Source organism: Cordyceps javanica, chromosome 3, assembly GCF_051103115.1.
Source record: "Cordyceps javanica chromosome 3, complete sequence".
Lineage (NCBI taxonomy): Eukaryota > Fungi > Ascomycota > Sordariomycetes > Hypocreales > Cordycipitaceae > Cordyceps > Cordyceps javanica.
This window is the reverse complement of record NC_139297.1, coordinates 1,342,119-1,355,478: the sequence shown is the minus strand read 5'-3', so window position 1 is coordinate 1,355,478 and position 13,360 is coordinate 1,342,119. Positions and strand designations below refer to the sequence as shown.

General features: G+C 48.5%; 4 protein-coding genes across 4 annotated transcripts; 2 read left to right on the top strand and 2 right to left on the bottom strand.

Moving 5' to 3' along the window:
• Positions 1–130: 130 nt before the first annotated feature.
• Positions 131–1,269, top strand: V2A60_004641 (ERAP1-like C-terminal domain-containing protein; the record flags this gene model as incomplete). Its single annotated transcript, XM_083255958.1, has 3 exons — positions 131–442; positions 679–964; positions 995–1,269. 3 exons carry the CDS (start codon positions 131–133, stop codon positions 1,267–1,269), a joined length of 873 nt encoding a protein of 290 aa, XP_083112084.1.
• Positions 1,270–3,063: 1,794 nt separating this feature from the next.
• On the top strand, positions 3,064–3,752 carry V2A60_004640 (MAPEG family protein; the record flags this gene model as incomplete). The annotated part of the gene is made up of 4 exons (XM_083255957.1): positions 3,064–3,098; positions 3,163–3,320; positions 3,442–3,616; positions 3,674–3,752. The coding sequence occupies 4 exons, from the start codon at positions 3,064–3,066 to the stop codon at positions 3,750–3,752; spliced, it is 447 nt and encodes a 148-aa protein (XP_083112083.1).
• A 2,557-nt stretch (positions 3,753–6,309) lies between these two features.
• On the bottom strand, positions 6,310–7,699 carry V2A60_004639 (uncharacterized protein; the record flags this gene model as incomplete). Its single annotated transcript, XM_083255956.1, has 3 exons — positions 6,310–7,393; positions 7,454–7,549; positions 7,605–7,699. 3 exons carry the CDS (start codon positions 7,697–7,699, stop codon positions 6,310–6,312), a joined length of 1,275 nt encoding a protein of 424 aa, XP_083112082.1.
• A 1,072-nt stretch (positions 7,700–8,771) lies between these two features.
• V2A60_004638 (uncharacterized protein) lies at positions 8,772–12,755 on the bottom strand (the record flags this gene model as incomplete). Its single annotated transcript, XM_083255955.1, has 5 exons — positions 8,772–8,789; positions 8,845–9,522; positions 9,588–12,516; positions 12,569–12,662; positions 12,725–12,755. 5 exons carry the CDS (start codon positions 12,753–12,755, stop codon positions 8,772–8,774), a joined length of 3,750 nt encoding a protein of 1,249 aa, XP_083112081.1.
• Between the last annotated feature and the right edge of the window lie 605 nt (positions 12,756–13,360).

The window sequence follows — 13,360 nt, the reverse complement described above, 5'->3', positions numbered from 1 at the left end:
GTTATGCTTGACACTACCCCTATCATGACAACATACCTCACCGCGTTCGTGATCGTGATCGGTGAGCTCAACTACGTCGAATCCAACCTCTTCCGCATCCCAGTTCGCACCTATGTCACGACGGACCAGAATGTTGAGCACGGGCGCCATGCTGCCGCTCGAAGCCCGAGCTCTCGAACTTTTCGAGAGAGAATTCGGAGTGGACTTTCCATTACCTAAGATGGATCAAATTGCTGTCCTTGGTTCTGCGGAGGGTGCCATGGAGAACTGGGGCCGGATTACATATCGAGCTGTCGATCTGCTGATTGAAGCCAACGCCGGTGCCGGCCGCAGACGTCGAGTTACCGATATTGTTCTTCATGAGCTAGCTCATCAGTGGTTCGGAAATTCTGTCACTATGGAGTGGTTGGCTCGAGGAAGGCCTCGCTACGTGGGCTTCGCTGTACGGCGCCAATGTGTTCTATCCCGAGTGGAATATTTGGGCCGACTTCGTTGTTAGCTTCTACAAGACGCCTTGTATCTCGATCTCTTCGGAACAGTCACCCCGTTGAAGTACCGGTCAAGAGCGCCAATGAGATCAGCGACGTTTTTGATGCCATTTCATATGAGAAGGGATGCTCCGTACTACGAATGATATCGGTGTAACCTTGGAGAAGACGTGTTTCTGAACAGTATTAGAGACTATCTCTCGAAATTTTCCTAGTCCCGCCTGACAGCTTTTTCAAGCTGACCGTTGATCATTCCTCGGTCTACAGGACCCTGTACTCGCCCGAAATTTTTACTCGCCTCGCCCAGGCGGGTCAAGCGAGAGCTCTGAGTATTGCAGACGCAACTGGCTTGATTGCAGATGCAGCAGCCGTGATCGAGGCTGGCTACATAAAGACGTCTACTTTCCTGACGCTAGCTCAGAATTTCAAAGGCGAGACCTCATTCTTTGCGTGGCAGCAGCTCCTTGCGGGCCTCGGTTAGATTTCAGCGGCTTGGAGGTTCCAAGATGAGGCTGTTACCGAGGGCCTTGAGATCTTCGGGGAGGAGCTCATCACGCCTATCGATCGCAAGATTGATTACCAAAGTTCCGAAGCAGATGACCACGTTGATCAGCAGTTGAAAGATTTGATTACCATGTCGGCTGCTATGTGCGGCGACGAAGAGACAATCGAAGCCGCTCAGAACATACATATTCAAGAAGAGCCTGAAAGGAGATGCTTCTACACTCCACCCAACATTGAGAACGACCGTGGTCGCAATTATGTCTCGATATGGAAGTGAAACTGAGGTATGTCCCCCCCCTTCCGCCCCGCGAAGGTATATCACATGGGCATGAAGTAACTTCTCCTACGACAAACAGCTATCCCAGCTTCTTAGCCTCTATAAGAACTCAGGGATCTCCGATGAGCGCATCGCTGCCCTCGGAGGGTGTGGTTTTACAAGCGATAACTAGGGTCATCGAACAGCTCCTCGTGGCCATGAATAGCGGCGACACCATCAAAAGTCAGAATACACGTATCCCAGTCAGAGTTATCCGTAGCAGCCGTGCCGGCGCAGACGCAGCTTGGAAACACCTTCTCGATAATTGGGATCGATACTGTGAACGCTTCCCACCTAGCTTATCTATGCTCAAGAACTTGGTCAAATATTTTTGCGAGGGTATGGCTACGCCGCAGCAACTATCGAAGTTCAGAACTTTTTTCGAGTCCAAGGACACTCGGGGTATCGGCAATTCTGTACATCAGGTCATAGACTTCGCGCAAGCGAGGCTGTCGTGGGTTGAGAGGGGCGCGGATGACGTCGTGGCTTGGCTAAAGAGCAATGGCTACATGCAATCAAGGTGGACTTGGTTTGAAAATTGGAAATAGGATTAACAGAGAGTGGAATGGGCCCAATCCGTTGGAACCAGAGCCATGGTGTGGGTGTTTGGTGGTCATCGTTGGAGCCGGCGCCAGCTACATGAGGTGATGGGCTACCGAAAAGCGTGGGCAAATTCATGAATAAGATGGTGAGATGCAAGCAAACTGCGGTAAGATTCAAGCATGTGGAACCCGGTTCCAGCAGTCTCTGCCAATGAATCAGTTACACTATCACAAGGGCGCATCGGCGCAACTTTCCTCTATGGAAAAAGTTATGGGGTGTTCGGTATGCGGAGTTTGGGATTGTTGCGGAGGAAGGTCAGATAGTTAAAATTACCAGTCGCAGCAGCTGGGCATCATTAACAGCTGGCAAATCCCTAAGTCCTGGCAAAATCCGAAGTCCAATCCGCTGATCTGCCGGGGCTGCTGAGCCCCCTATACGCAACTCTTGTGGTTCGGTCGCCCTGCGAATGCAGTGCGTGTGTGAATGTGCTGCCTAATAATGAATCGGCATGATGCGTAGGAGGGCTGGGCGGATTCTAAAAGTTAGATGGTCCCTCACTAGTAACCGTAGCTGTTGTAAGCAGTGAGTTACTTACTTGGCGTGGCAAAGGCAAGCGATCTTACACTGGTACTTCTTCCGCGATTATTACATCGGAGTGTCGCTAAATCTGCCTATCGGCTCTTGGAGATTTCGAGACGGGCTACCGCTTGGCCGATGATCCGTCGCCATGTATTCGAGGTGGTAGCAAGAGCTGGTAACGTCAGTCCAGACCGTCCATCCGTGATGATGTAATCTGCGCCCTGAATCCAGGCGTAGTTGCTTCTCCGCAGCTCCTCCTCGATGTCCGCCATCTACAGCAGGGGGCGGCCTCGAGTGAGGACTCCGCCCAACGCAAACTCCAGAACTGCCCCCACCCGAGCCTCGAACCCCACTAGCAGGTAACAGCCGCACAGCACATCTCTGCAGCTACTGGTAGCTACTTAAGAAGGTAGTCAGGTACCCTAAAAGTAGGTAATTTGGATGGCAGTATCTTGCAGATAAGTCGGCGGCCGGCGAAGTAACCGGCAAATACATTTAAGCGGCAGCTGTCCTACTTTGAACATTCCCAGCACACGCTCTACACATTCTTACACTCGCACACATCCCTCAATTGTCCCATATCGATTCTTTTGTTTACAAACATCCTCTATAGAAGCACTCACTGTCACCAATATGCCTCTTTCGCTTGAGATTTCCGATCAGTACGGGTGAGAGAAAAGCCGCCGATGCGACAGGGCGCAATTACAAGTTGCTAACCGGCTCTCTGTTTAGCTATGTGCTAGCTGTTGCTACCTCCACCTTCTTTCTCAACACCTTCCACATGTCGCGCACTTCCACGTTCAGAAAACTCGCCAAGGTCCCGTACCCTGCCCCTTATGCCTCAGACGAAGAGGTGGCTAAGAACCCGAGCGCCGCGAAGTTCAACTGTGGTACGTTGCTTCGCCCACGTGGCTCTCCCTGGCTCTCGTTTTCTCTTCATATATCCATCTATCTCACTTGAAGCAAAGCGAGCTGATTTCTGGTGTGCTAACACGTACCTGCCTTCAACAGCCCAGCGTGCCCACGCCAATTACACGGAGAATTTGGCTCCTTTCCTCGGCGCCCTCTTCGTAGCCGGTATCCAGCACCCCGTTTCCGCAGCCATCACTGGCGGCATTTGGTCTTTCTCTCGGCTGCTTTATGTCCTCGGCTACACCAGCGATGCTGGCCCCAAGGGTCGTCTACTGTGAGTTGACAACCCCACCATACCATTACCGTTCTTCCTCTGACGCTTTCTCTGTAGCGGCTTTGTCGGCAGTTTCGCTAGCGACCTTGTTCTAAAGGGCATCGCTGCTTACACATGTTACCAACTTCTCTTCTAAGTTCTTGAAGCCCAGGTCTCAATATGAGATGATCGTGACGCATAGTCAGCCGCAGGTTATTATGGTGTTACACCAGTGGGCTAGCAGCTGAAATCAATACAGATGACTACAGCTAAATCTGAATTGTATTTGTGCAATCATAGATTCCGCCATGCCTCTGCTCCTCTCATGGTGCTAATTACATCATCCCGACTAGCCCGTACATCGCTCCCATGGATGCCGCCATGGAATCCCTAGTCCGTCAAATACACGTTTTTCAGCTTCCTCTATGCTATTCGCACCCGAATCACCACACTCAAAGTCGACCCAGGTACCATTTCTCCGGCTGCGAATACCACTACTGTCAAACTTGAGCCCCCTTTCTTTCTTGCAGTATCGCCGGAGATCTCGTTGAAATGTCGTTTCACCGCTCCAGCCCAAGACGGCGCATCCAACCGTCTTCCACGGGCTCACGATGATGTCGACACGCCGGTGCAGCGCACCCGCCCTCTTCGGATCGAGCCATACAACCATTGCCTTGTCAAGAGTGTCAAATCCTGTAGCCCATGTACTGGTTTCGCCTTTCCACGGAAGGGGCACTTGTCCCCGGTCGCTGTTCCTTGTTGACAGACTCAGCGTGTGTGTAATGTACTCGTCCTTCTCAAGACTCAGAACAACATTTTCAAGCAGCTTGAATGTCTTGGACTCTTCTTTATGTGTCAAGATGACATCAACATCTCCACTTTCCTCTCGGCCTCTCCGATAGCCACCCACAACAGCCATCTCATAATTTTGGTCCAGTCGGCAAGCGTGTTCCAGGATAATATCCGCAACTTGCGCAACTTCCTCGCGATAAATCTTGCTTTGAAACTCTTCGTAATATTTAAGCCCAATCTGTTGAACACGGCTAAGCGATTGCCAGCCATATTCCACAATGTCATCTAGATCGCGCCATCCTAATCGAGCATGTCATTATTTATCGTCTTCGCGACTGGTTTAATATTGATGTACCTTTTTCGTAGAACAATCGTGCATTGGTATCACCCACCCCCCAGATGTTGTAAAATGTTCTTAGCACGCCCACTTTTGGGTCTGCCTCGGATATCCGCATCTCTTCGGTTTGCCCCGTTTCGTGCCATTCCTGATACAGCTTGGCAAGTTTATTGCTGCAACCTGGCAGGCGAGACACTTCTGTAGCGGTGGTGAATTTCAGTACTTCGGCCAGAGCTCCGGATTATAGGCAAGATTGGTACCTTGAGGGCTATGTATCATGTACGGATACGCCGCTATTGAGGCGATGGATGTCGAGTATGCCCTTACTCCCACTTTGTCACCCTGCAAAAGTCGGACTGTTCGTATTCTCTTCAGTTCCTCGATGAAATCAGTGTTTGGTGGATTTACTGGGGTGGGTCGCTGGCATGAATAAGTTGTGTGAAGATAGCTTGGGATAGGGGGTAGAGGCATTTCGAATTCTGACGGCGACCGGCGGAGCAAAGTTGGTTTCGGAATGGTATTTTCTGTACTGCGATCGTCAAATTGGAGATTCTCTTTTCCTTTTGCCCTTACTTCTTCTCTTTCTTTATGCTCGTGTGTCAACTGGCTGCCGAACTCTCCCATTTCAGCTGCAGCGCGGTCAAGGATGCCGTTGGTTGCTTGTTGGTCCGAATTAGCTCGACTGTCAATGAGACTCGATACTCTGCGTCCTCGCTTTCTACCCTCGTAGACAACATAGCTTGCAATTGGCATCAGTACGCCATTTTCCAGCGACTCCGTGAGCCATGATAAATTCACGACTCTGACGAGAGGGTTGTCTAGTTCGAAAGTCGGTTCTGACACTTCTAGCTTTCGGCGCTCATATATTCGCTCACTTGATATTCCTCCTTCGATGGAGTTATTCTCTGCTGAACTATTTTCGATGGGCTCTGTCTCCAACTTTAATCGTCGCAGTTCAAACTGGGCACGCTGTTTGCGGGAGACTCTGCCCAGCACCACTTCAGCCTCATTGATGTCGTGAGTCAGAGTTGGTATACTCTCTTCCAAATCGCACAAATCTTCGGGCGTCAAATGTGTATCCAGCAGATAGATGACTGGCAGGGAAAGTGGCATCATGCCAGGTTTTCAGCTCACAAACAAGTGAAAGACACTCCGATGACAATGCAGAGCCAATCTGGCCGAGGTGCTATGCCATGAATCAGCAAAAGCCAAAGTCCCGCCAAAGCGAAGGAGGAACGTGTAAGTAGACACGAGGTTGAGTTGAGAGACGTGAGAGAGGACTCACAGTGAAATGGGTTTTAGTGAGACGGCGGCGCGTGGGTGGGGCAGGTACTCCATAGGTACTTGTTACCTATCGCCACGCGTGGGATACGTATACTGAGTAGAACTTCCACATGGGAAAACAAATAATATCTAGACACATCAACACGAGATCTATGTTGCAGGGGGAAATCGGTCGAACGTCCTGTATTAATCAACAAAAGACGGTTTTGAAAGCTACCGCAGCTTCCCAATCCCTGTTTTCATAGATGACTGGCCCACTTCTGCCATTTGCGTCATTGAACGATGTAGCACTGTCAAGCTACTACACATCTTCGAACTCCATTTCGTCATCTTCATCTTCATCCTCCCCGCTGTCGTGAACCTTGACAGCCCCTTCTACTTTAACGCAAGGCTCGAGTTTTGCCCTTTTTCTGATGTGTTCTTCCAAGCTAGATTCATCTTTCGAAAGCTCATCAGATGGGTCTCGCTTCATCGCTTGGTTAATAGTTGGTGTGCCCAAAGTGGAATTCTTGTCATCAGTTGGGACATCTTCAAAGTCATCCTCCTCCTCCTCTTCAGAGCCCTCCTCTTCGTCGGAGCCAGCTTGCCTCCTCTGAGCAGCTTCAGCTTTGAGCGTTTCAAAGACGTCGTCGATTTGAGCGATAGCCTTGCTATCTACGTGTTTCTGCTTTGAATCGTCATTAGGTCTAATTTCATTGTTGACGATCGTAGAGCTTATTCCAGGACCGCCCGCAAAAGATTCTCCCGTAACAGTGCTGTTCGACATCCACGACGGCAGCGCATTCTGCGCCGCCAATTTTTCTCGCCGCGCTATTTCTGCTTCCTTTTCCGCCTCGGATGCACCCTCAACAGTTGAGATGTTAACAGAGATGGACTGTGGGCCTGTATTCGTTAGTCCCTTGACGGCCATCGGTCTATTCATACTCGAGTCCATGGGCATCGTTGCCGCGACTTGATGTGTGGCGTCGCGAACCACCGGTCTGGCCTTTGCGAGGGCGTGATCAAAATCACACTCTGGTATGTGTACACTGTCAATTTTCTGTAGTAGCTCACTTATGAACTTGAATTGGTCGTTGAGCCGAGTGGACTGTTCATGGCCGCCAGCATTGCGATCTGCTTCAAAGGTAAGGACATGGCCACAGCGATGGCACAAGAAACCGTTCGGGCCATGGCTATCTAACACCTCCAAAGGCGACCATTCAGCCTTACAGAACGAGCAAACGTATTCTTTCTTTTCTGTCGTTCTCTCTGTTGTCCCTTGGACATCTTTGTCGATTGTGTATACGCGCCACTTTATGGCATCAATGGTGTGCCGGTAGTTGATGTAGTACCATGTGCGGTTGCTCGGTCGGGGATTACCCTCTCGAAGCTCTGGCCTTGTATGTCTATTATACCGTCACTGTTAGCCATGTTCGCATTTACCAGGGAACCAACCAGAAACTCACACAGTCAAGAATCTGTCTTCTCGAAGTTTTCCACAGATTTTATGGAGGTCCTTGGGGTTTGTGGCCATCAAATAGGCTAAATCATCGTCACGAAGACTATGTAGCTATTAGCTCCAGGTCCTTGGCCGCATTCAATGTGAGCAAGCCATACGCTTCATGTAGGATAAGCGCGTCTATCACCAGAACATCTCTAGTGGAGTAGAACGCCCGCATCACCGACTTGACAAGTGTGACTGCAAGATCCATAGTGGTGGGCTATGCAAATCGTTCAGTCTGTATATGTATATCTTGAAATCGATTTTCTAAGAATTTGATTCGCCGCTGTTAGCTTGCGGTTCGCGCAGAAGCTCTGCCATGCACAAGATCGTCGCCAGAATCTGGTGGATCGAAATGGCTCAGCCGCCACGTCTTCGCTTTCATTCATGCAGGCGAGCGGATTCTTTGGTTGATCCACTAGCGGAGATGTATGCGCATACGATGACCGATTCTGGGATGGGCGACGTTTGCCCAGCTGATGTAGTGTGGAATGAAAGATGCGAAGAACAGGTAGATGCCTTCCACGGCGCAAGCTAGCTAAAGTGGGGACACCAGAGTACAGTGGGCTGACAAGAATTCCGCTCGGTAGCCCATTTTATACTAAAATATACCTCCTTAAAATACTAATTATTTAATAACCTTATATAACTAAATATTAAAGAAAATCTAATTAAATAATTTATTCCTTTAACTATCTAGTATAGTTTTTAATTTCTCTTATAAGTAAGCCTAGATATATAAAATTAAAGCTAGAAGTTATTATTTTTAAAAAATTTGTTAGTAAAATCTATTTATTTTAAAATACTTTTCTTTAAATTATTATAATTCCCTTAAATATATTAAATTAACTAAAAAAATACTTAGAATTCTTTAGCTTTAAACTAGTTATTTATATCTAATAATATATTTGATTTTTTTTTATAATAGAGAAATAGCTATATAAAAGTAGTATATCCGTATTTTAGTGTAAAATAGGGTACCGAGCGAAACTTTTGTCTCCCCACTGTACTTAGTATTCCTGTCAGTAGATCGGATCAGATACCCAAATTAAAGGGGCATTAATTTTGTTTGTGCAAGCAACAAATTGAGTCACCGCCCTTTTGAATCGGTTGGAAAAGATCTACTGTGGAAGTGCACTAATATCAGCAGCCATTCGGCATAGACTATGGACAAATCATCAAAAGGCAGGCTCTTTCAGTACAAAACGCCAAAAATTCTTGCAAAATTACTCTCATAGCTAGAACTAGTGTTTCCGGTTTCACGCATGCTAGTGTTTCCCGTTTCACGCATATTTTCTCAGCTACATGACGGATAATTAGTCAATGTTCAGTGCTGATAGATGATTGTCAACTCACATCCAATGTTAAAGTCCTCGAGCTGTTGACTTCTTGGTCTCGATAGACCCCAACCAGGCTCTCACTATCTTGAAAGAGCCCGGTCTTCAAGCTGATGACAATAAATTGCATGCCAGGGCCAGCGTGCTCGCGGATGTATTTCTTGATCTTATCAACATTCGCATTATCCAGTGCTGCGTCAACTTCATCAAGAACGAAGAACGGGCTGGGTTGGTAGCTATGAATAGCGAAGAGAAGCGCTAACGCTGCCATGGTTTTCTCGCCACCAGAGAGGTGTTCCATGTCTCGAAATCTCTTTAAAGGAGGCATGGCGTGATATTTGATTCCAGACAAGTACGGCATGTCCGTGTCTTCCTCGATGTCAAGATAGGCCTGGCCACCAAGAGGGTAAGCATCTGACCGGGTTAGATCTTTGTAGACATGCGAGATCTGCTCCTGAATATGTGTGAATGCGTTGTTAAAAATTTCGTATCGTTTCTGCTTGATATTGCCAAAAGCCTCCTTCGCCTCCTGAGCAGCAGTTTTTGAGTCCTCATATTCTTGATCGGTTTGTTTCAGGCGAGACTCGACACTCTCAAGCCGTTCCATGGCACGCATATTGGGATTCAGCTTTTCCAGCTCGGTGGTCAAGGTGGTGATGCGTTCTGTGAGGGAATCGTCCACGGTCGCGTCATCAGTCTAGTCATTTCGTTTAGCTTTTGACACATCTGTAAACGGAACTTCTTCTTCTTCGAATTACTTACCTGCTTCAAATCGTCGTCTAAGCCATCAAAGTTGATTTCGATACCATGGTCGTCCAGAGCAAGATCAACCAATTCTTCGCCCTCAGCATCGACATCCATAGCATCTGGATCCTGGCGCAGCAAGTCATCTTCATTGGGTAAATCATCCAGCGCGCCCTCCGCAAGAGGAATTTGAATTTGCTCAAGACGGCATCTTCGAAGCAAACCTGACTTGCCAGCACTGTTCTTTTGAAGCGTCGTTTCCAGGGCGTTTATATTCTTGTGCAGGGCTTCAATATCCTTGCCACGCTGTAGTACCTCGGCTTTGGCCTCGTTGACACGCTCACTCTTCTCCGCAAGATCCGCTTGGTGCTCTTCTAACGTCTCTCTGAGAGCGTCAAGCTCGTCTTGTTCTTCGTGCATTTCCTTTTCAATATCCACCTTCTCTTTGGTATAGCCATTGATGTCTTGCTTCAAACGCTTGATTTGCTCTTGCATTCTCTTTATACGGGCCTCGGTATCGCCGTGTCGGGCCACTTCCCATTTAAGACGGCTTTCAAGACGCTGCTTCTGGACCTCATACTGATTTCTCTTCTCCGAGGCCTCCTGCTCCAGCTTTCCTTGCGAGGCATCAAAGGCTCGAATATCGCTATACCCAAGTCGTTTGCAGAAAGCAGAGAAAATTTTGTCTTCAACCTTGCCGATTGCGTTTTGGAATTGTTGTACAGTGGAAACTGTGCTCTCAAATTGCTTCGCTTGTTCTTTGTATTTCGGCTGCATTTCCCGAAGTTGTTTCTTCTGGTTCTCCAACTCTCGCTTCTTGCTAGAGAAGTTTTCTTGAAATACGACGAGCTCTTCCTTGGTAGCTTTAACACGGCGCTCCAATCCACCAAGCTCGATTTGCAGTGATTCTTCCTTGCTGCCCCGTCGGTCAGCTCTGGGGAGACGGTCAATCTCTTCTTTTAGTTTCGCAGCCATTCTTTGGAGGTTTTGAACGTCGGCCTCTTCGAACTTTCGCTTACCGCCTTTGGGTTCCGGCCCGCGGCCACCAGTCATTAAACCAGCTTTGTGAATGACATAGCCTTCTAGAGTGACCGCCTTGACAGGAATCCTCTTCTCATAGCAGATGTGTTTGGCGACATCCAACGTTTCGCATACCACAGAGCTTCCGCATGCGTAAGACAACGCGCGCTCAACAGATGAATCAAAATTGATAGTGTCAATAGTAAGTCTAGCCCCAGTAATGCCCTTGACAGACGTGTTGACAGCATTGACCTTGATATTGTCCAAGGGAATAAATGTCATTGGCGCAAATCGTTGTTCCTTTAGATACTGAACGCATTCAACGCCTGTTTTCTCTGTGTCGACGACTACCGAGTCAAAATCTCTCCCTAGAGCCACGATGATGGCTTCATCGTATTTCTTTTGCTTAGGTGTGCACAGATCGCCGATTCTACCTCGAACGCCAGGGAAGATACGTCTCAGCGATGCAACCATATCTTTTAGTCGCGTCTCACGGTCATTCTGGCGACGCCCATCGTCAGCCTCTCGTAGCTTTTTCGCAACATCCTCCAGCTTTTCTTCAAGTTCCGTCCGTTTTTGATTGGTGCGAACGCGCTCGGATTGTAGCTGGTTGAACTCTTTCTTCCTAGCGGCGATGTCACTGGACAGATCTTTGACAATAGACTCCACGGCATCTTTCCTTTCTCCCACACTGCTGAGCTCAGATTCTGTTTTAGTGATGGCCGCCGTAATGCTGTCTACCTTGCCTTTCAAGTTATTGACAGTCACTTCATCAGACTTGCGTTGTCTCTCAAGGTTTTCTAGCTTGGTATGATCAGTACCGGAGCGGGCAATGACTTCACTGCGAAGCGTGTTGTACTCTTTGCGGTCAGCGTCACTAATTGCTCCACCTTGCCTCTGCATCTGCTCTTGAGTATTCTTTTCGAAGATGGACTGAGCCTTATTGACGCTCTCGACATCATTCTGCACTTTTTGCACAATATCTGCTTGCTCGTCTCGCTCCTTTGCAACTTTCTGGCTTTGAGACTGCAGTCGATCAACTTGCTGCGATGACTCGTGGATTTTCTCATCGAGTGGTACAACCGCATTTTGGCGATCCTCAATCGAGCGCTCCTTCTGTCGAATCTCTCGGTCCACTCGACCAACGCGTCGCGAGACTGATATTTGTTCTCGACGCGCCGTTTCGAGTTGTCCTTCGTAAGTTTCAACATTGCGTCGCAGTTCTTTCAGATCCTCATGGTGATTGTGAATGGCAGCACTGGATTCATCCATGGCTTTCTGGAAATGAAACAGCTTCCAGAGACACTGCGTGACAATGGCAGTATCCTTCTCGTCCATCTTCTTTTGGAAGTTGTCGGCTTCTCTTTTTTGCTCGCGGTATTGCTTGATTTCGGAATTAATGCCGCGCCGCCTGTGAAGCTGAAAATTTTGGTTCTCCACAGCCTGCTCAGCGGCAGCTTGCAGAGTCTCGTACTCTTGTTTGTATTCCAGGCTTCCAGAGATATGTTCAATCAGGCGTGTGAGGTCCTGTGGCGATTGAGAGGCGATTGCCTCTACGTCTCCTTGAAAGACCAAGAAGTTTCTTGCCTTGATGAGAATGTTTTCACTTTCCAGAGCCGCGTTGTATTGCTGTGCAGTAACGCTTCGGTCATTGATGCGATATTCACTGGCACCTTGGTTCGTGATAGAGCGTTTCCACCTGTGTTCTTCGCCACCGTCATCTTCATACACAGCCATAACCCATGCGGTTTTTGGATCTCCCCGAGAGGCCTTGTCATCGCTTGGTTGTGTGCCATTCGTTGCAGCCGATCCGTCATCGTTGATTTTGGACGTTTTCAATACTCGGCCCCGGTAGACTAGGTCTTTAAGGTGTGCGGATCGAAGATGAGAGGATTTTATGCCAAGGACAAACGAGATGGCATCCATGCTATAAATGGATTAGCAAGTAGATGGCTTTGCGCGATCTAATCTCGACTTACGAGTTGGATTTTCCAGATCCATTAGGCCCGATAATTGAAGTAAAATATGAGTCACCAAACAGAAGCGTATGATGGCCTTTGTAGGATTTGAAATCTACGAGCAGTGTTAGAACTTCTGGTCGCGTTCGCAACGACTAGGGCACGACGAAAACGTACTGAAAAGTTCGAGTCGATTGAGTTTTCCCATTGCGGCGGCTGGGACTTGAAATCACCTGCGACAATGATGATCTGTCAACGGCGTGTAGCAGTGGAGAGATGCGATGTGGTCTGTTCTGGCACGAGGGGCTGTTGGCAGTGATAGGCGAAGCGGTTGCAAAGGGCGTAATCTGTGCGATCGCGTGGTACAGTGAGCTCACGCGATTATTGATATGATTGGCTGCTCTCGGAAGATTGCCGGATCTTACTGTCATTCATAATAGCGAGACACTACGCGGGGAGGTCTTCTGCAATGCGGCGCAAGTTTGATGCGAACGACTGGTTGCGGAACGCGTCGCGCAATTGGCGTCAGGGCAACATGGAGGGGAGGGTGTGCACAGACCACCATCTGTACTCTACTAAGCCGAGCCACCAACAGAAGAGCCATCCGAGTATGGCAGGGTTTACTGCGTTCCCGCACAGGTGACTGGCACAGTGAAAACTTTGCTACCAAAAGGCAAAGTACTTTTAAGTCGATGATGTCTATGCGGTGTAATCCACGAGGTGACTGATGCATCTTCCGACGTCAGTGATACGCCACGCAGAGCCAGACTATCAACATGAAATACTCGTTGAAGCAGCCTTGCAGCAGACTTC